The sequence below is a fragment of the Kryptolebias marmoratus genome, linkage group LG15 (assembly GCF_001649575.2).
Source record: "Kryptolebias marmoratus isolate JLee-2015 linkage group LG15, ASM164957v2, whole genome shotgun sequence".
Taxonomy (NCBI): domain Eukaryota; kingdom Metazoa; phylum Chordata; class Actinopteri; order Cyprinodontiformes; family Rivulidae; genus Kryptolebias; species Kryptolebias marmoratus.
In genome coordinates, this window is record NC_051444.1 from 23,009,639 (window position 1) to 23,031,806 (window position 22,168).

Below are 22,168 nucleotides of genomic sequence, written 5' to 3' on the forward strand. Positions count from 1 at the left end.
GGGGGGGGGCAATGTAAGCAAGGGTTTTTTTGGCTGGCCTTGTTTTATGCTGGCAGTGCTGAAAGACACTAAAGCCATTACTCATTGGTCTGGCATGTCCAGAATGTATTCTTAGCCCCCGTCTTCCTATCAGTCACTGCAGAAAGGTTGGAGGGTCAAAAAATAAAGAGGTAACCAGTCTGCAGGGCTGTCTGCACTGCTGCTGTTTACCAGGGAGGGGGTGATATTTTAAACCTGCGAGAGCTTACATATTTACCCCACTGAGCTCGACTGACCTTGCTATTTGGTGGTGCGAAGAAGCTGGAGACCACTAAGAGCGGGGAGGAGCGACAGAAGCGAAAGCCCCTCTTAGTTATCTCTTGATAAGCAAGGGCTGCTTTTTTTAAGCTAGAAAGAGCTCCAGAAAACCAAGCAGAAGAGAGGCAAAACAAACGAAGACCGCATAAGCAGGAGGTTTCAGGCGAAGGGAAGCGCTCCAGTTGGAGGCGAGAGGCAGCCAGCCTGAGCTGACTTTTTCCCCCAGAGGAGGAGTTGCAGTTGCCGGCCAGGGCAGGTCCCGGTGCTGGCGGGGCTGGCCCTACTGCTTCTCCACCTCCATTCCGTTCTCCTCTCTCACTCCTCCTCCTCCTCTCCTCTTTAACCATCAACCAAGACTGCTGTGCAGTGATGGAAATGCAAGAACGGCTCACGAGCAACAAGGGAAAGCCTAAAAGAACCTGACAAATAAACTGTTCTGCCTCCAGATGGGGAGACTCTTGTGGTTGAGCCTTCAGGACAAGGACCTCCACTCCTCACCCTTCATCTTCTCATCCTTTTTATTTTTATTTTTTGCTGCACTCACTGGTTGAGTGCACTGAGAAACTGAAGGGGTGTTTTTTTATATATATACATTTTGTTTTTCTCCATTTTTGTCTTTGTAAACCGGAACAGTGGCAACGTTTTCAGTAGCACGTTGCAAGGACCAGCTCCACTCACCCAAGATGAGCCGCTGGCTGAAATGCACCTCCATGCACTTTGTATGTATCTACTGCTGGCATTTTTCACTTCCTCGCCATAGGTTGTGTTTATAGTTGCCATATCTTCTGCTTTTGTGATTTGTGTTGATAGTGAAAAGCATAAAATAGTCATATATGTAGCATATGTAGCTTGGGATTTTCAGTATTAGTCCCTGCTGTTTAGTGTTAAGCACCACTCTTGCATGTTTTGCAGAGGAGTACTCTGTTCCCATGTTTTGTAGCTGTCACTCATGTGGTGGTGGTGGGGGGGTTTAAGGGGACAGTAGTACAGCACATTCTTGACATGTTCTTACACAGAAAAAAAAATTAAACAAAAGACACTGCCACTGTGTTAGTTTTTTGTCGAAGAATCTTTTCGACTCATCTATGTCGCAGATTTTCTTGGTTAAGAAAAAAAAAAAAAATGGAGACCCAATGATCACTACCTGTGGAAACCTAAGGCAGTTTCCATATATGGGAGCAGGTATTCCTACATGTTGAATCAGGCCTCAGTGGGTTAAACTCGATCCCCGCTCGGGCCATTATTCCTTTTAATTAGTTGGTTTTGGGGGAAACCGTTCATCGTTCTGTACGTCTAACTGTATTTCTTTTGTCTTCGCCAGAACACGGACTGGAACAAGTACGATGATCGGCTGATGAAGGCAGTGGAGCGTCGCGAAGTGGACAAAGTTGCTGCTGTTCTCAACAAGAAAGGCATCATTCCCACCAAGCTCGACGTCGAGGGACGTTCTGCGTGAGTAAACTCGAACGCACTCAGCGTGTTGGGATATGGAGTAAAAGAGGGGTCATTTGTTTTACGTTTCACCTATTTTTTTATCTACGCCAAGTTTCCCTTTTTGTATATATATATATCAATCATCCAGCTGCTCTGCAAATGACAGGCATTACAGATTCACATTTTCTTGTCTCCATTTTTATGTCCAGAATTTCCCCCTTTCTGTCCAACTGACTTGAGGTCAGTGTGGGAGTTGGTATAAAGAATGTTTGTGGCCACTGAAAGCATGACCACACCGGTCAGAGGCTGTTTATGCAGTCCCAGCAGGAAATGACTCCCTTCACATTCAGATGAGATCCACCATGATGTTCCCAACAATAAGTCATCCATTTCTGCTCAGAGGTCTCTCAGAATCAGTTGACATCTCAGTGAACCATGTTTGTTGGAGCCTCTCAGAGGGAACTTGATGTTTTTACAGATTTGTTTTCATCTTTCAAACACCTGGGTTTACACCCTTCACAGTGTTTCAGTTGAAGAAGAAGTAATGCTGAAAGTTAGGGTAAGAAAAAATAGCAGACGGACAGGAATAGTGAGTCAGTGTTCAAAGACCACAGATATTTCAGGTGTCTCATACAGAGCTTGACTTGTGCTCCTTTTGATAGTTATTATGGCCCAGCTTTGGAAGAACAATTCACTGAGCTGTTTACACCAACGGATATTTTCTTTCCTCCTAAATTGCATCATAATTCAAAGGCTTCATGTTAATTTTCGACAAAGACTTTTGTTAACCTATAAAAATATGGATCCCAGAATTAAAGGTGAAAAGTATTTTCATGCAGTGTGCTAAGTCCCGTATGGCACCCTCGCAGAGATCTGTTATTGCGTGCCTGTAAGCAAATAAACAGAAAATACACACAACCCTACAAACGCCTGCTCTTATAATAAGGCGCTAGAATCCGTCAGAACTAAATCCAGAAGCGTGGCAGCCGACTTTGAGTCTCGAGGCCGTTGTACCCAAACACAGCCACGCTCATCATTTTGTGTTTAGACTGACCTGAACGACTCTGCTTTGAAATCATTTTACAGTAACTGGGTATTCGGGACAAGAGGTCATAAATTTACCATACCATGAACCATAATATCAGCTCTGAAGGTCTGTATATAGTTCAACGGGCCACACACAGACCGCATGTGTCTGTGGCATGCTGGCCTTTGCAAAGGCCAACATGGGAATGTTGAATGGTGATTCCTTGTAATCATGAACCTCTGTTGGGAAACTAATTACAAAGTGTTTGCCCCTGCGTATCATCTGCTGTGCCCTGGATTAGCCTCAGTGTGTTCATTTAATGAATTCGGCTCTAACTGCTCCATCTCTGCCCCAGCTGAGTAAACAGTTTACATCTCCACTGTGGCATTAGCTGCGTCCCACTGGGGTAAGCCCACCCATAACTCTTGCTGGCTGTGTGCCGCTGCTGTATCTCATAAGGGCCAGGTCGCAGAAAAAGCGAAACGACGGCACACCGGGACAGTTTTAGCACGTGTGAATGGGAGGTTTGTCCGCTGTGTTGGAAGACGAAGGACATGAACAGATCAATGACTTGGATTAGTGACGACTTTCATCTTCATTATTCGTTCATTTTAATGGCCATGGAACCAGAAAAAAGCCATTCAACATACAGGTTAAATTATGTGGAGATAAGCATTAATAGTGGCAGAAATGGAAGCTGGTGAACTACTTTGACCCCTTTTGCTTAGCCATTTTCGAGCAAGTGATGAAACGGCTGACTGATCCAAATCAACTGCTGTCAATGTCCTGTTCTGTTATTGTAAATGATCTGGTTTTCAACCTGAGCCCGTTCACCAGCAAAGGCCTCAATACAAACCATTAATTAATCTCTGTGGAGGTGCAGGAAGCAGGCGTCATTGTGAAGAAAGGCTACCACATAATGACAGCTATGGTAAGTGTTACATAACCAAGTAAACTACTGAGAAAGTAAGCTTTTTTTCACAATATACCACACAGCATTCTCATTAAAAAACCAATATCGACAACGAGTGCAATTATGTGTAATTTACAAAGTTGAGCAAGTTTACTCGTAACAAGAACCAGCTCAAAGTTCAGCTCACTCAGATTAAGACGGCGCACAGGAGAACGTACCTCCAGCAGAATGATCTGAGCAAATTCTGCACTGATTGAGACTCACTGAAAGGTCTTCCCGACCAAGGTTTGTCAACTAACTAGTGCCTTTACCTCTTGCACAAGTTGCAAGTTTGTTATTTTTGGCTAGTCACGTTTGAAATATGAGGTTTTTAATCTCTGCCAGATTTTTGAGCTGAATAATTATGGTTGAATGAACACAGATCACTCTTTGCACAAAAACTGTGACATCGTTGTCTATAATGTGAAAAAAAGTATTGAGAAATGATGCTGCTGGGATCGATCCCACAGGTAGGGGTCGATTTTATACGATTTTTGCAGCTGACAGAAGTCCTCAAAACGGCACTTTTTGAAGTTGTAGATAAAATCCAGTTTCGATGTAAAATGTGAGGATGGATTAACCAGTGCAAGAGTCAAACTGTGAGGCAGCAGCTAAAACATACAAGCTTTGAATCAAAGAAATAATGAAGCATTGCAAACAGCGGTGTAATTAGGGAGCGTGTGGCTCAGCTTCTCGCATACAGTAAACTGTATGGTTTACAGTAGCCTCTCCTTTAAAAATAGCAGCCAGATCCTGTAGATCCTGTTCTGTTGCTCACCTCTTCATACAGTCAGTTCTTAGTTTGGTCAGTAACACATTCAGAGGGGAAAAAAAAGAAAAATACTCCGTGACATGCTGCACAGGTTCGGCCGACAGATGGAGTGGGACTCCCTTTGCTCACAAGCTGTGGTGTAAGGAGCAGACACAGAAAACAGAAAGTTCTGTAGTCTAATTGCATTTTTATGCACAAGATGTTTGTTTTTTTTTTAATTGAAATTTAGTGTTTTTAATTAAAACTTTTAGATATTTCGAAATGAAAAGCGTTTCAAATCTTTCAACAGATACATCTGGCTTTAAGTCCTTGCCGCCTCTGTAGCTGATATTTTCACTCTCTGTCATTCGACACAGCCTTCCTAATTTATCAGCCATTAAAACGGCTCCGCTACAGTTTTAAGTCTGAAGGCGCACATCTCTTGAATATGTTTCAAAGCTTTTGTTTAGTTGTCATGTGGAAAATTCTTTGGCTCATGAACTTGTCACTTGTGTCCACCTAACTTGATTTGCTTTGGTCTGCTTCCTGTCTGCTTTTTGGCTCCGCGAGGTCACGACCCCCCCTGCGCAGGCTCCCGTGAGGGCCAGCATCTCCTTGCCATCAACGCTGCTTTTAATATCCACGCCAGCGTTGAGGTGACAGCCTAGCTGTCTCCTTGGCAGATACTTCGGGGCCAGTGTATAAACGGGCTCATGTGGCTTGAAGGGTGACAGGTCGGGATTAGTTTACGCACAGGAACTTCGCAGACCTGCGCGGGTCGCTGCTGCAGTCGCAGCTGCATCAGATGGGTGCACGGAAATCTGAAAAGTGGTGGTTAAAGACATGCTGGCAAACTGACGACGTGCTGCGCAATTAGCAGGGAATATACACACACAACATGGTGAAAATAATAACAGGGGGGAAAAAAGCTGTGCTTAGTCTGCACCTATATGTATTATGCATCACTTATTTATCATTTGGAATATGCTGTTTTTGAAGGGGTCTCGGTGAAGCTCATACAAACGGGTTTTGTTTACCGCGGTGGTTTCCTTGTTAGTCTTAAAAAAATGCTGATCTTGCTGTCAATAAGGAGCCAGGTGTCCATTTCAAGCCCCACTCTCGTGCTTAAATTTCCCCCTCCACACCAGATCGCCTCTTCACCGGGCTGTCATAAATCTCTGCTGTCACCTTTTGCCATATCCATCCGTCTCATGTTCTGTTTTGTCCTTTTTTCCTCCCTCCACTCCCATTTATTTAATTGTTTTAGGTTTCATTTGGCAGCAGCACGAGGACATCTCGATTGTCTCAATCTCATCCTTGGACAGAATGTTGATATCACTGCAAGTGATGCTGCTGGTAAGTTCAGGCTGGATAAAAAAGCGGTGTTCCACTTAGTTGTTTTTTTTTAAATGTAGTTTTTAGGCCACAGCAAACCCATTTGTCACATGGACTCTTTGCCAAAAAAAAAGACTTGTAGTATGAGAAAACGACACAAGAATGGACCTACTTGCCTTGTGTTGACCGTTTAAAAAAGAGTTTATATTCCTGGCAAATCTTTGTAAAGATGTTTTTCTCATTAATATGAAATAAACCAGTCAAGACATGTTGGCAAAGTCATGAGAAAAGTTACCAAAAAAATCAAAACGCCAGAAAAATATGTAGAGCAGCTTCAAGCGCACACATAAGGTAACTTAACTCAAGTCAACATTCTGTTCTTAATGTTATTTTTTTATTAAAATGAAGATTTAGTATAACATTTGCAAAGGAAAGCCATTGAATTGTTGCACTTTTCTCGTTTAGGTAAAAACGCTCTTCACCTGGCTGCTAGAAACGGACACTCGTTGTGTGTGCAGAAACTGCTGCAGGTAAGCGGCGCCAATCATATCAGAGGCTTGTTTACTCGTGGGAGAGAAAAAAACAAGCTTTTCGCCGTTATTCATTATGGGTTTGTTTGTTTGTTTGTTCCGGTCGGTCAGAGCGGTGCGCCTTTCAGCGTCTTTAAATAATTATTTTGCCAGGCCCCTCTGGCTGCTAAGCCCTCTCCATATCGGTCGGGGAGGAGGCTCTACTGAATCACCGTGCCCCCTCAGGGGAGTTATGTGTTTACAGTGAGGGGGGGAGGGGAGAGGCTTTTGCTTGAATATTGTGCTCTCGTTATGTTCTAGCTCCTCCCCCCCTCGCGCCCCCCTCCCCATCTCTCACATGGCAGTGACCTAATGGAGGTTGTGGCTGTTGGCAGCAGATTGTCAGCGGTGTTGACAAGCGTGCCCTCTTACAAACCCCTCGTCCGTTCTAAGTGCCGTCATCACAGCTCGATGCCAACACTATCTCGCTTCGTCAGCCCAAACCCTCTTGATATAGGATACCCCCCTCCTTCATCTTTATGCTCAACCGTCAGGTCCCATAGCAGCACCCCCCCCTCCCTCCCTTTGCAATGCCATTTGAGTGTGCAGACAATTTTTGCCCCTTGTTGCTGGAGAGAGAGGAGTTTTTTTTATAGCGGGCTGGCAGAGAGCGGGTTGGCAAGCTTACCCAGCAACATCACGCCCCCTGTTAGCATTGAGTTCTCAAGGCTTCGATTGCAGGCCCCTCATCGCCGCCGCCGCCGCTGCCGGTGTCCAACCAGCTGAGCCGGCGCGTAGAGATGTCAGCAACATTTCAGCTCTGCAGCACTCGGCCTGATATGAAGAGCCTGCTGCTATGCTGCTCAGACTCCTCTGTTAGCCAACCGTCATTCTCCTATTAATTAATGGGATAAGAAAAACACTAAATCTTTCCTGTTCTGCAATAGCTGTGATATTTTGTGTTGTAATCCAATCATATTATTGATTATAGCTGTTCAGTGATTCAGAATCAGAAGATTATTGTTATTATTATTATTATTATTAATCAAACTGTTATATAGAGGGCTTATAAAGTGCCTATAAAAAGATGTTTTATGCTTTCATTGCTGTCATAAATCAATCATGAGCAATATAAATTGGACTTCTTTAAAAATAAAATTAAATAAAAAAAACAAACTTCAATGTCAAAGGGAAGTCAAATTTCTATTGAGCTAAACCAAAAAATATAAAAATATGCCATATAAAATGAGTGATTGCATAAATACTTACCCCCTTTAAAGTGTCTGCCAGAATTCAATTCTAACAAAAGATTATTGAAAAAGGATTTCCAAGGTCCTAAACATCCTCAGAAGTTCTTCTAAATCCATCATCAGGAGATGGGAGGAATATGGGACCTGTGTAAATCTACCAGGAGCAGGCCGTCCTCACAATCTGAGTGACTGTGAAGAAGGAGAATAATGAGAGAGAGACCACCATGACACCTGTGAGCTCTCTGAAGGAGTTAAAGCTTCAGCAGGTGAGATGGGAGAGACTGTAGATATAACTACTGTTGTCTGAGTTCTTCACTAGTCTGAGGGGAAGAGAAAGCCACTGTTGAAGAAAACTCAGATTAAACCTCAACAAGAGTCTCTAAACAATCTAGACAAACTCGAGATCGAAGAAGGCCAACTTATATTGACCGTGACCGATTGAGGACAACAATAAAAGTATAAAACATCTAAGGGGGTAAAAATGTTTTTAGAGACATTGTAGCGCACGGTGTCAGGATAACGTGGCTCGATACGCTGCTTATTTTTTTCTGGCATATTTATCACCACGGACAAAAAAACAAAACAAAAAAAATATTTCTGTTCTTCTGCTGTTTTTGTAGCACAACTGTCCAGTTGGAAATGTGGACCTGCAAGGACGAAGTGCTCTGCACGATGCCGGTGAGATGACACTTTTCTGCTGACTCAGCTGTGATGTAGTTCCAACAGGAACTCTCACCTCTCCGGTGCTTTTTGGACCTGACTCAGTCCTGCTTACAGTTTTAGTTTAGATTCAAACTCTCACTATTATGGTGGTTTGATTCTGCTGTACTTTGGTTTACTCTAAAACTGACACCTTCAGCTAACACTAACGTCACTATGTTCTACGAATGACCCCAACCTAGTCTTAATAATAATAATAATAATGATAATGTTTTTGCCTGTGTTTGTGTGCGAGTGTGCATTTGTCTGTCTCTTATCAAAGTATCCCAGAATAATCTTTGGGTGTACAACTAATTAACCTTTGGCGTCATCCTGATTCAAGATGGCTTTCACAGCTAATTGGCCTTAGCCAACAGAAAAATGGCTCTAATTTAGTCAATTATGTAGATATTGAGCTAAAATTTGGTGTGGCAATAGTTGAGTCATTCTCATCTCATACAGTGAGGACTAAGATCTCTTTTAGCATTTGATCATCATTTCTCAGAGTAAGATGGCAGCTGATATGCATTCTTCCAGGAACGATGTTGTTATTTACCTTACCTGCCGTCAACTGTGTGTAAAATTACTGCAGTTCCTTTTTTTTGTACCATTTCTTTTACTTTAGTCTTCCCATTTGTTTCAAGAAACCCAGCGAAACCAGAGCCATCCTGCCTGCCACATTAAATGTGGTTTTAGCAATTTTTATTTGACATCAAATTTAGCTTTTACCTCGTCTTTTACAGCCGGAGCTGAGTGGACGTGCTTGTTTTTTGTTTGTTTTCTTTAAATGGTAAACGAGCTGAAATAGTTATTGTTGCCCTTTCTCTTCCCCTCACAGTTATGGCGGGCTGCTCCTCCAGTGTGAAACTTCTTTGTGACAGCGGGGCTTCTGTGAACGCCAGCGATTTTGTAAGAGTTGATAATCCACTTTGCTTCACACAATGTGTTGTTACAGTTTAGCCTGACCTTATTTGTTCTCGGGGTCAAATCGCCCAGCTTGCTCTCAAAGCGCAGTTGTCTTGTTATTGTAAATAACTGCAAATAAAGTGAAGTCAGAGCGGCGCTAAAGGGTTCTTTTGAAATTATAACCTCATTTTTATTGCTAAGCACTCTCTCTGTCCTCATTTCCTCCTCTTGAGCTGTTATTTTTTGAGAGAATAAACAATTCTTTTCGGATTCGAGTAGACATTTCTTTATGTGTGCGTGTTGTTTTCCTCTGCAGGATGGCAGGACTCCTCTCATCCTGGCTACCCAGCTGGGTCACCCACACATCTGTCAGCTGCTGCTTGAGCGAGGGGCTGATATCACTGCCCGAGACAAACAAAACAAGTAAGGGCCTGCTCCCCTCGGGGTGTTTGTCTTCAGCCAGACTGCCACCAGTCAGGTCAGATCATCTGAAATCCAGGTTGCTTCCAGGGGACAGGTTATTCACATGAGCTGGATTTCCTTCAAGTGGACGTTTTTGTGACATTAAAACATCAAGTTTCATGTTTGAATTCTGATATAAGCTGTTACAAAACTGTGCATGCTTTGACGTAAAGCAAACAAAAACAACAAAAAAAAAACGCTACATGTAGTTAAAAGCAGCTGTTAAATATGTTAGGATTCATTTATCGTCTTTGTTAACTCGCTCAGGACGGCGCTGATTTTAGGCTGTGAGATTGGTTGCAAGGACGCCGTGGAGGTGCTGCTGAGGAGCGGCGCCGACGTGAAGGCACTGGACAGCTTCGGTCACGATGCGTACCACCACGCTCGGCTCAGCAAGAACACAGAGCTCACCGCGCTGGTCAAAAGTTACCTCGACAGAGCCACCAGAGGTAGGCAGGTTTCTGAGAAATACAAGGAAAACGTATCGTAACCACTGTCCGATCTCTTCATTTGTGGATGTTTTTTGTGTTACAGAAAAAGAAGCTGCAAAGATAGAGCACTGGAAGCGACAGGTAGTTTTATTGTCCCTTACATTACGTGCAAAATAGAACTTGAATGTGTTTATTTATCAGGATAGAAAGAGATGCAATTGTTGGAACTGCCTCTTTTATTTATTTCTGTCAGTAGCGGTTATGTCCCTTGTTTAAAAAGAGCGCTGCAGTTTTCTTTTTTCTGTAAATGTTTTTTTTTTGCTGATCCATAAAACATGACTGCCATCTAGTGGCTGCAGTTGAGAATGTTCAAAACAGATTTCCTACCAGTGGCACAGTTTTCTATTTAAAACATGGTTGTAAATGAAGATGTTTCCCATCCTTCAGCTTTCAGTGGACAGATCGGATGCAGCTGAGGCCAGCAGAAAGGATCAGATCATAAATGTAAGTCCTTTGATTTATCTGGACCCAGCAGCAGTCAGAGTAGCAAAGTGTGTGCCTAAATTCACAGCATTCATAGCTGCAAATAATGAATAAATTACTTAACATTTAGCTATTATTCATGGTGACAGTAAGTTAAAGTTTGTGTCGCTTTAAGTGTCGGTGTGGGGTTCTTTTTCAGGATCTAGAAGAGCAGAACGAGACCCTTCAGGAAAGCATTAGGAAGTACAACCAGGAGCAGAAAGGGCTGCTGGACAGGGTCAACATGCTGCAGCAGCAACTCACACAGGTATGTCTGAGCTGACACACTGCCACAGGAAGGGCTCAGGAGCTGCAGCAGGAAAATAACAGTCTGAGTCTGAGTCTGAGCTGGGGTTAGAAGAAGGTTAGAAGAAGGTTAGTCTGTATAGGGGTAATGAAATAAAATGTTCAGGTGCTCCCTTTACATAAAACTGAAACATGAAGGACTGCATTCAGCGTTTGTCAGAAGATGCTGCCACACACTTATCATACACAGAAAACCAAATAATAAAATAAAACGTATGCAGCTGAAGGCTTCACTTTACTGAGCGTGATTCTTTTCCTTTCACCTGCAGGAAAAAATGGCAGCGGCCGATGCACAAAAAGAGGTACACAACATTCCCTCGGGTGGTTTTTGTTGTCTGCCTGTCAGATGTGGGGACAGTTTGAATAATTTGTTTGTTGCGGCGTGACTCGCTCGTGCCTTTTCTGTTGATCAGAAGGAGCAGCTGAAGGTGTTACTCAAAGAGAGAGAGGAAGGTCCTCGAGGAGCAGAGACCGTCAAAGTTCAGCTCCGGAGTACTTTGGTTAGTGTCTGATTTCTGGAAAACACTGATGTTGATTTGTATTTCAGCTTTTTAATGTGTTTGTTTTTAAAAGTTAATAATAAAGAGAGAACATCGTGTTACAAACCTTCCTGTTTAGCATTTGAAACCAATTTAAAGCCTGAAGCTTTTTGATTGTTTCTGACTTCATGTTTTCACAGGGGGAGTACTCAGGCCAGTCTGTTATCAAAGGTCAGCCCTTTTTTTAATTTCATTTAATTAGATTTATGTATTTCAGATTTCGTAGACTTTTTTAAATCGTATATGGCGTTTTTTTGTCTTGCAGGTAAAGAAAACATTTTAGTGAAACAAGCTCAAAGTCTGGATTGTGGCAAGGTAACTTTTCTTTTGCAAATTGATATAAATTTTAAAAATCCAGCGATTATAAACCTATTTATTTGAAGTTAAAATGCTAAGCTAACTGAAAGGTGTGCCCACAATTTAAATGAAAAACACTTTAAAACCAATGGATGCTGCATCTACACAGACTGTAAGAGACAATTTATCAAAGAACCAGTTTTAAATCGTTTTAGCACCTTATTGCTGGGAGTTTGTCACAAAGACGCAGGATTTATTCTCGTTTCTGTACATCCTACTGAGCCAATTTAAAACCCATAACAGGTTTATTACCTCGCCTCTTATATGCAGACACAACATTGTTTTATTCTTTAATCATATGAGCCTTTTTTAACTCTTTACCAATTTATATTTTAGTGTTTTATTCCTTAAAACAATTGAGCGTAGTTTGAAAAAGTTCAAGTCAAAGGACTCGACTAAAAAAACAACAATTTAAACTTAAATAAGTATCTAAAAACGTTAAAAGAACTTCAGAAAACCTTAAAAACCAGAGCTTGAAACACCAAAAAATGGAGAAAGTCAGGCCCCTACGGGTCAAAATCAAAAAACGTAATGTCTTTTATGCCACAGTAACTTATATATGATTCAAAACAAAAATATTATATATTATTAAATCAAATGTTGATTGTTTGTACTCTTCTGTTGCAGATGATCCAGAATCCTGCAGCGTCCAGACAACTGCAGAGGAGTCCGACCCAAATAAGCTGGGATCTCACGGAGGTGGAAGCTCTTCAACGGGATCTTGAGGCCGTCAAGCGGAAACAGCAGACCGCGGAGGAGGAGGCGGCCCAGCTTCAGTCGGCGCTGAGCCGTAAAAACCGCGAGTGCCAGGAACTGGCTCAGAGCCGAGACGCCATCCAGAAACAGGCTGACCAGCAGATTCAAGAGCTGGAGGACGCCTTGGGAGACGTCCAGAAGAGGATGCTGGACTCGGAGTGTAAAGTCAAGCAGCTGCAAGCTCACGTGGTCGCTGTGAAGGAACGCTTCGAAGGCCAGGCGACAGAAGAGTTGCGCGCGCAGCTGCTCGACGTGAAGTCCAAATACGAAGGCGCCTCAGCCGAGGTGGGCCGTGTTCGGAACCGCCTCAAGCAGAGCGAGAAAGCCCTGGAGGAATACAAGAGCAGCGAGAGCCAGCTGGCAGCAGAAACGGACCGGCTGAACCAGCAGCTGGAGGCTCTGAATGCTGAACGAAACAAACTCGCAGACGCCCTTCTGAAGATGGAAGCCCAGCTGAAAGAGGCCCAGACCAAACACGCCAACACCGTCCCCGCTGAGAAGTTCGACAACATGAAAAACCTGCTGACCAACGCCGTTGACGAGAAGGAGCGGCAGCTCGCCGAGCTGAGGGAAGACTACGACCGCGTGCTGGAGGACATGGCCGAGCTCCACCGGAAGTTAGACGGGCCGTCATCCCAGGTCGGGCCGGGGCTGATGTCGGCCGAAGAGCACCAGACGGTCGTGGCTGCTCTCGAGGAACAGAACGCTTCTCTGAAAAGGACGCTGATGGATGTGACGACACAGAGCAAGGCTCTCATTCAGGAGCTCGAGGAGAGCGAGGAGGAAAGGGACGAGCTGCGAGAGCGGCTGCATGAGCTGAGCAGCCGGATCGCGAGCGAGTTCATACCCGCTAAAGATCACGAGGAGATTCGAAAGGAAATGGTGACAGCTCTGGAGGAGCTTGAGGACAAACTCGTGGAAGCCAGTGAACGCCATGGAAGAGCAGAGGCGCAGGTCCAGCAGCTCCAAAGCGAACGGGCCTCGTGGCAGGAGACCGTCGGCAGTCTCAGAGACACCAGTGAGACACAGCAGAGGGAGAGGGATGCTCTGAGGACTCAGAATGCTGAACTGATAAAGAAACTTGAACAACTACAGAAGCGAGGTGAAGAAAGAGATAAAGAATGTGAACAGCTGACTGCACAGAACCAGACTCTGAAACAGAACCTGAAGGAACAGTTTGTTCCCAAACAGCAGCACGAGCAAGTGAGGACGGAGCTGAGCTCCGCCCTGGAAAGTGTGAAAGCAGACATGTTGAAGTTGGAGACCAGGGACAAAGAAAGTGGGATGGAACTGAAGAACGTGAAAGAAGGAAAGGAGAAGTTGAAAGACCAGTTGGAAAAAGTCATGTTGGAGAGGAAGAACGAGTACATCAGCGTAGAAAGGCACAGAGACGTCGCAGACAAGCTGAACGCCGCGGTGGTTGAGGCCGAAAACCGAGCCAATGATGCGTCTGCAAAGCACGTGCTGGCTCAGGAGGAGGTGGTGAAGCTCACGCAGGAACTGGAAGCTCAGAAGAAGGAACTCGAGACCATACAGGAGGCTATTCAGTCCCGGTTTGTTCCCCTGACAGCAGCTGAGGAGAAGGTGACCTCCTACAGCACCCAGGTGAAGGAGCTGACTGAGAAGCTGATTGAAGTGGAAGAAAAGTACATCACAGAAAGATCTGCCAAGGAGAGCGTCATCCAGGAGAAAGAGAAGCTCAAGGCTGAGATGAAGTCTGTTCAGCAGAGACTGGACCTTGTTTTGGTTACCAGTGAAAAGCACAATAAAGCAGAGGAAGAGTTTAATTCTAAACACGAGGTTCTGAATCAGAAGTTGGTCAGCTTGGAGCAACAGCTCGAGGAGGTGACCCTTCAGAAAGCTGAACTCCAAGACCAGAATGCTCTGTACAGCACTCAGATCCAGAATCTGCAGGAGCGGCTGAAATCCGAGCTGACTCGGATAGCCACGTATGATACGGAGCTGAAGACCCTCCATGACGCCGTGCAGCAAGCTCAGGCTGATTGCAAGAAAACAAGAGAGGCCCAGCAGGAGGAAGCCCAGAGGGTCTGCGCTTTACAGAAGGAGCTCCAGGAGCGCCACTGGGATCACGGCTCCCTGCTGCAGCAGCACGCCGAGGAGAAGGAAGCCCTGGAGGCCGAGGTCGCGAAACTCCAGATGTCCCTCCGCGAAGAGGAGGAGAACAACGCCCAGAGGGCCGAAGACGTGTCCGCCCTGCAGTCCGAGCTGCTCCAAGCCACGCAGGCCCTCGGAGAGGTCCGCTCCAGGGAGGACCAAATGAACCAGCTGAAAAAGGAGAGGCAGCAGCTGGAGGAGGAGGCCGCCAACCTGAGCAACAAGCTGCAGAGCCGAGCGGCGGAGTGCGACGAGGCCCGCCTGGAGGCCAGGCGAGCCAGGGAGGGCGAGAGCAAGGCCAGGGCCGAGCTGGAGGCCGTCCAGGAGAAGGGACGAGGCATCGAGAGGGAAATTAGGGAGCTGAAGGAGAGGTACGACGAGTCCCTCAGCACCATCTGTGACCTGCAGAAGAGGATTCAGACATCAGCTCAGCAGACTGAAGCCAAAGATAAAAAGGTACAAAATATCCATTTATTACTAAGTGAGACAGATTTTGTCCAGCCAGTATGTGATTTACTGAAGCTTAGATTATGTGTTAAACATCCTTTTATTTCTCTCAACCTCTAGCTTTGCGTTGTCCTAATGAGTTACCTAAATGTCCTAAACGTGTGCTTCAGATCACAGAGCTGCTGACAGATGTGGAGCGACTGAAGCAGGCTCTGAACGGTCTGTCCCAACTGGCGTACACGAGCAACGCCCCGAACAAGAGGCACGCGCAGCAAATCGACGCACTGCAAGCCCAGATCAAGAGCCTACAGCAGCAGCTGGCTGTGAGTGGACGGCATCGCCGCTCTTTTACATATTGGGGAGTTCATGATTCTGAGAAGCTGAAACATTTGATTTAAATGATCAGACTAAAACGTACAGTTGTTACTGAAAGCAAACCTGCCAGCATGTAACCGCCCCTAGCTAATTCTGTCAGATTGTATTCAGCGTTCAGATGTATCTGTAAGCTCTGTACTGTAGTCCCGTGACGGCAGAACTCGGCGTCTGCGTCTCGGCGTCGGCTGTTTGCGCCGCTGCTGCTGAGAACATCAAGGTGACCCCGTTTCTGTCACGCTTCTCACGTCTCCCGTCTTTTCTCCTCAACAAGGATGCTGAGAGGCAGCACAGGGAGGTGGTTTCAATTTATCGCACTCATCTTCTGAGCGCAGCGCAGGTGAGACTCCCCCCTCCCACACACACACACACCTCCCATTTATTCCTCTTTTGTTTGGTTTTCATCCTTAAACCGAGCACTCTGTCTGCTAATACGATATGAAATAAGAAATTATTTAAGACTTAAGGCGCCAGCACTGCGTATGTTAAGATCCCAGCTAAGCTGCTTGAACTCAGAAAGCTTAAACGTTTATGAACCTGATGATAAAGAGGGTTTTGTGTGTCTCCAAGGGTCACATGGATGCGGACGTCCAGGCGGCCTTACTGCAGATCATCCGCATGAGGCAGGAGTTCCTGTGCTGAAGCTTGAAAAACGCCTGCTGGCTCGGACTCATCCCCGTCACATCTTTCCACTACAGTGGCCTCGATTTGGCCCCTGAGACTGCCCAGTGTATGTGTGTGTGTGTATGCGTGTGTGTGTGTGTGATCAGGTTTCTCCCAAAAGGCTGTTCTAAATTTCTGAAATCCATCCTTTTTTTATTTTTTTTTCCTCCTAATTTAGCTGCACGTTGATTCTTTGATAGATGACTAACTGCAGCCTTGAACGTGCTTCGCCTCAGCAGAGACACAGGAAGTGGAAAGGCGATTTTTTTTTTAAATTTTTCCATTCAAACACTAGCGCCTGGTTTTAAATTTCGACACTAAAACCGTTTATTTCAGCTCCGTCAGATCGTTTACGGGCGCCGCTGAAAGTCGGTGTTTCATGCAGCTTTAACCCACTGAACTCAGTAACGTGGAAGTTACCTGAAACGTGGGTCCCCTTTTCATGGCGTCATAAATGTGCAAACGGTCGTAAACCCGGACGTGAACCCAAAGACCACTTTTCACATTCCCACCTGACAGTCACCAGCGATACAGAAACGTCTCGTGTTTAACGGCAGCGTTGCTCAGCTTTTAAAGGACAGGTTCGTATTTTTCTTTTTTTTTCTTTTTTATTAACGCTGAAGGAGTCACAGCGGTGGCGTCCAAAGTTGTGGGTCGTAAAACACCAGGTTCAGGGTCTTAAGATTATCTCAAGGAGTCAAACTAAATGTAAAAAAAATGAATTCTGATTGCTTATTTTTACAAAAATTGACACCAGGGATAAAAACAGCAGTCGTAAGGGAGGGGGCAAAAAAGGAAAAATGGTTGTTAAGACTAATTCAGTCGTTATATTCTGTTTATTTGGTTTCTGTTTTGGGGTCTTTAAGTCTTATTTCTTGGGTCAGAAGGTGAAACCTTTGGGAGCCACTGAGTGTAACTCAGTCCACACGTCTTTGACTATTTATCCAAATTGAAATATTTTAAGTAAGTTTTAATAAGGCTAATAACTATTGTCCAATATTTAACTGCACTGTTTCCTGCAGCTCTGTTTCAGATATAGGTAGACTTAAAATCTATAATTAATAAATATGTATGTTGATAAGATTTTACTCTGAAGAGTTCAGCGGCATTGAGAATACAAGACACCACTGAGTGTTTGTTTTTTGTTTTTTAAATAAATAAAAAAGTCATTTTGCTCTCAGTTTTTTTTTTTATTGTGTTTCCTTGCGAACCTGCAGGGACTGCACTGTCACAGAAACAGACTCCAGCAGAATCCCTGTAACCTCAGGAGGAGCATAAATATGAGTCATTTTAAAGCCATTCTTTAACAATGGAGTAAATTAATTATTTGTCTTATCAGTCAGTATACAAAAAAACCTGTGAACAAAGTGTAAGAATCACATTTCAGAGAAAGGGTGGATTGCTCTTTTAAGCGCGTCCAAGCCAGTTAAGCTGTTTTCTGTGATTCAGGCCTGGTTTACGGCCCATCTGTCGTCTTCTGGCGGTCCAAAACCTGAGCGATTATTAAAGACACGAGGCCGACCCAAAACGTCCAACCCAGAGTGCTACTCGTTTTTTTTTGTTTTTTTTTAAAAGTAGTCCCGACATTTTAAGGTGGATTTGTAGTCTTCGTGTCCCTCTCCGTCAGCTTCCAGGAGTCTGGGTTTGAGTCAGTGGCCATCTCCTGCCGTTTCCTAAAGTTTGCAGTGAAATGTCGTCTTTTTTTTTTTCTTTTCTAACCAGAGTGTCCTCTAGGGGTGAGACTTGGCAGGCCAAGTTCGTAGAAACCGTAAAACTCGCCGCGGCTCAGGAGTATTCAGCTGGTTTAGGAAGCTGCCGACGCGCCACGCTTACCCTACACGTGACTAAGGAGAGAGAGAGTTTACTGGATGCGAACGTAGAAGTAATTTGTCTGCAGCTCCCATGTCCTCCTGAGCCGGCGCCGTGTGACTCCCGAGGGTGTTGTGTCGTGTTGTTGTGACTGTGGAGCAAGTCTCTTACACTGATTTATATATATATATATATATATATTTTTTTTTTTTTTTCATAGCTTTGTACTACTTTAGTTACAACAGCACGACAAATCTGATATTCAGCAGGTCTGGAATAAAATAGGGTAACATTTACCAGAGGACGACATTCGTTACGAACTCGAGCGATCCGATTTTATTTCTGTAGATAAACTCTCCTCCTCCTGTCCTCGCCTTCTCAGCCTCTCGGCGGAGGCCTGGTTCTTTCTCATGTTTAAAAACAACTTTCTGTGGATTTGCGGGATTAACTCGCAGTGAGCCCGCTCAACCCTTCCCCTCCTCTAAAGACCTGTAGTGTGTTGAAACTGGATGTTGTCTTTGGTAAGGATTTGTTGTTTTAATTTTTTTTTTTTCTTGATCAGTCATACAAACCAATAAAAGTGCCTAACATAGAAAACTACAGTACTGTCAGTGTGCTTTTGTTTCGTGTTTCCACCCCCGGCGGACCTTTGTCTGAGCAGCTGCTGTGATTTAACGGAACAGGTTTCTGGATTTCCTCCCTTCAGACGCTGCAGCCGCTTCCATTTTGACTGCTGACACAATCTGAGGACAACACCTAACTTTGTGGCTCATTCGGTCCCAACGTTTTAGGCGTTGTAAGTCCTGCTGTCTGCGTGCTGTTTTTTTTTTTTGGTTTTTTTCCTTTTACATTTTCTGTGGCAGCCGCCCAGTTCATGTGTTTTCACTTTTCAGTCCAATCAGGCCACTTTTATCCCAAAGCCTGTTGCCTGGACGGGGTTTTCGTCTCTTCCTCTCTTTTTTTCTTTCTTTCTTTCTTCACCAGATTTATGTTTCATTAAAGCTCGTTCAGAGCAGAGGTCAGGCCCGCGTGCAGATAAATTCACGGTGAGCCCAGCCGCTGAGCGCGGGGAAGGGGAGGGGCCGATTTCTTCATCTTTTAAAAACACAATGCGGTCGAATCAACCCTTTGAAAACAATCAAGAGGTCTAATGCTGAAAATGAAATAGCCCGGCTGAGAGCTAATCCATCTGTTCAGACATGCAGCCTCTAATTGATACAAGGCTTGTCCTGGGTTTGATTTCTTCCTGGTTTTAGTTTGCAGCCCCCTCCTCCTCCTCCTCCTTCCTCAGTTTTATGAGGCTTTTTTTTATTTTTGTGGTCTGCGCTGAATAAGCTGTTCTCAGCAGTTATGGCAAATGCATTTCAGTCTGTTAGTAGAAATCTCTTTAATCCCCCCCTTCCACACACACACACACACACATCCACTTGTGGTTGTTTGGTTAACCATTCTAACCCCTTTTCCCACCGCAAAAAAAGTAAAAAAAAAAAAACGAAACAATAAAATCTCATCTTTCTAAAATTTGTCGTCCCGAGGAGGATCTGACAGTGTTTATGTTGGAGTGGGCCCCTGGCCCCGGAGCCAGGCGGGTGGTTATAGACACATCAAACGCACACCCACGTGTTTCCTCCCAGTCCTCCGAGCTGTCCCGGACGCTTTGTTATCTCGCGCGGCAGTCTTCCACCTCGGTCGGCTGCTTGCCACACTCGTCCCCCCCCTCAGAGGAGCTGCTGCGCCTTGTCAGTCACAGAGACTCCCAGAGGCCTCTCTGTATGTCTGATAACTGTTGTTTTCCTACCTTTCCGCTGGCAAATAGACGAAACCCGCAGTCATGCTGCAGGTCGGGCTGACCGGCCTCACATTAGAGCACGACTGCTGTCTGAAGAGGAGCCTTGTGATGAAGGACAGGCTTCAGGATCTGGTAACCAGACGGTTTTCATTGACAGAGTTGTAATTTTTATCACTAGACGGAATAGAGATTGTTTTGTAGTATTTTTTTTTTCAGCTTTATCTTTGGGTGCATTCACACCGGCCCTGTTTAATCCGCTTTAATCGAACTCTGGTTCGTTTGCCTAGAAAGTCCGGTTCGTTTGGGGAGGTGTGAACGCGCAATCCAACGCTGATGCGGACCAAAGAAGCGAACTCTGGTCCGTCTAAAATCCTCTGTCTCGGTTCGGGTGAAGTGAACTCTGGCACGGTTTGAATGCACATGTGAACGCAAGCAGACCTGAGACCGCTCCAAAAGGAGTAAATACAACCAAAACAAACACACCTTTCTACCACTAGTGGGAGAAATGGCTCATGGACAGATGTGGAAATCCTAAAACTGCTAAAATTTGACACCACTCCATTTTGGTTTCCTTTTCCAGAAGAAGGAAGTCGCGCTCAGTGTCTTCTTCAGAGGTTTTCTTGTTATTTCCTTCAGTAGTTCTTGGTGCAGCGCCACCACAGGTGAGGGGGGGGAACAGGTCGCTCAAAGGGTTTGCCTCCATTGATTCGGTGCAGTGTGAATGAGAACCACAGCAGCTGAAAATGGAACAAATGACACTTTGGTCCCCAATCAAACCGAGTCTACAGGACTATCAGGTGTGAACACAACCCTAAACCGCAAAAGCTTTCATACAAGTTGGTTCAAATATTACAGGTCACTCCTCAATATCTGGAAGCACGCTTTGATGTTTAAGATTGATGGCATTCCCCTTTTTTATGTTTTAGTTTGCAGAACCAGTACTTTCTTTTGACTATAGTTTTTCTGGAATGTAGACACCTTTGTTTAAAGAGATGCATTGTGTTCTAAAGCTGACTGACTTGTTACTGGTAGTCCGTAACCTGCAGGATTTGGACATGTCATAATCATCTTGCATTTGTTTTAGCTGCTATGAAGCACGAGTTACAGCACTCTACACTGCCTAAAACGGCACAAACTGAGTGCACCTTTTGGTCTAATTACGCCCCAACCTTCCCTCCTTCCATCCCTTTTGTCTCTCATCCTTCCTTCCTGGTTAACCTCACAGGTCAGGTCGCTCAAGAGGTCTGTGCCACATTTGTCTCCCCCGTGTAATTGCAAACTATTTCTCCGTCACTAAAAGGCTATTACTCAGGCAGAGCTGGCCGGGCAGCCACCGCGAGGCCAGGGGCCCTGCTTTTTTTTTTTTTCATTGGTCCCCTGAGGAGCAGGATGACTCCTGGCCCCCAGCCGAGACAGGCGGGCCCCTTTAATGTTTTTGCGGAGCTCCAAAGCACTTTGTTGCCTCAATAAAGTTCATTTATGGGATAATAAGGCTCTGGAGGACACATGGTGCTGATTTGAGCGGAATGGTTTTAGCATGGCTCGCATTCCCGATCCCGGCTCTCTTGTCTCCCCCGCCTGTTCTCCATCTCGTTGTTTGAGTTTCATCTCGTTTCTGCTTCTTTCTCCACTTCTCACCTCCCCGTTGCTCCTTACCTCACGTCCCTCTGTAACTCTGTCATCCGCCGCCATTTATTATTCCGCTCTCTTAACACTTTCGGCGGTGCAGCGGCGTGATCCCGGTGTGACCTGAGATTCGCACACCTGGGAACGAGCAGCAGGGAGGAGGGGGGCGAGAGGCCCTCTCATTCCCAGAGATTTATCCCAGGGCTTTGAGTGGTATATGAGGGAAGAGAGGCGATCAGAGGAATGAAAACCAGCAAACCCCAACCGCTGGCAGGAGCATCCGGCTTCACGAGCCAAGACTACGCCAGAACCAAGAGCCTGGGACGTCAGCTGAATGAAAAGTGTGGAAGTAAATGTATGGGATACATGTGTAAAAACAGTTTTCGTTGCCCTGTGGATGGGGTTAACACACACAGATTAGAACCAGGCCAGAGCTCCTTTGGTTATTACAGATTAGGCTTACATGAGTGTTGGCCACCTCTCCCTGAAACCCAGTAAGGACTCTGTACACTCCTGCACGCTAAACAGTTTCATCTGAGCTCAGTGTTTTTTTTTTCTTCCCTTTTTCCCTCATTAGTAGATGGTTAACCACTAATGCTTAGCGTATCTGCTCAACTTTTCTTCCTTCCATCACTGGCCTAGCCAGGAACAGATGGGCCCAAACCGCCACATATCCCTCTCCGCTCTGATTTCCATCGTTCCCACCACTTCTTTTACAATAATCTCTCCTTCTGAAACAGAAAATCACCCTGGGTTCTGCATGTCTGCTTGTGGGAAAACACAAGAGACGGTGTATGTGGTTTAATAGGATAAG

General features: G+C 45.1%; 1 protein-coding gene across 2 annotated transcripts in view; it reads left to right on the forward strand.

Moving 5' to 3' along the window:
• The window catches only part of uacab (uveal autoantigen with coiled-coil domains and ankyrin repeats b), a 35,540-nt gene extending 17,001 nt beyond the window's left edge, over positions 1-18,539 (forward strand). Inside the window, exons 1-19 of one of the 2 annotated variants that reach the window (XM_017419626.3) lie at positions 270-1,016; positions 1,619-1,749; positions 5,729-5,817; positions 6,262-6,326; positions 8,176-8,233; positions 9,093-9,163; positions 9,477-9,583; positions 9,890-10,071; positions 10,157-10,194; positions 10,501-10,557; positions 10,736-10,843; positions 11,151-11,183; positions 11,295-11,381; positions 11,561-11,591; positions 11,686-11,735; positions 12,405-15,104; positions 15,266-15,418; positions 15,742-15,807; positions 16,038-18,539. In XM_017419626.3, coding sequence (XP_017275115.1) covers positions 981-1,016; positions 1,619-1,749; positions 5,729-5,817; positions 6,262-6,326; positions 8,176-8,233; positions 9,093-9,163; positions 9,477-9,583; positions 9,890-10,071; positions 10,157-10,194; positions 10,501-10,557; positions 10,736-10,843; positions 11,151-11,183; positions 11,295-11,381; positions 11,561-11,591; positions 11,686-11,735; positions 12,405-15,104; positions 15,266-15,418; positions 15,742-15,807; positions 16,038-16,109 — 4,134 coding nt within the window. In that variant the 5' untranslated portion in view covers positions 270-980 and the 3' untranslated portion in view covers positions 16,110-18,539. Of the gene's footprint in view, positions 1-269; positions 1,017-1,618; positions 1,750-5,728; positions 5,818-6,261; positions 6,327-8,175; positions 8,234-9,092; positions 9,164-9,476; positions 9,584-9,889; positions 10,072-10,156; positions 10,195-10,500; positions 10,558-10,735; positions 10,844-11,150; positions 11,184-11,294; positions 11,382-11,560; positions 11,592-11,685; positions 11,736-12,404; positions 15,105-15,265; positions 15,419-15,741; positions 15,808-16,037 lie in introns of those variants that run through there. The other variant, XM_017419625.3, reaches the window with a different exon arrangement.
• Positions 18,540-22,168: the final 3,629 nt, after the last annotated feature.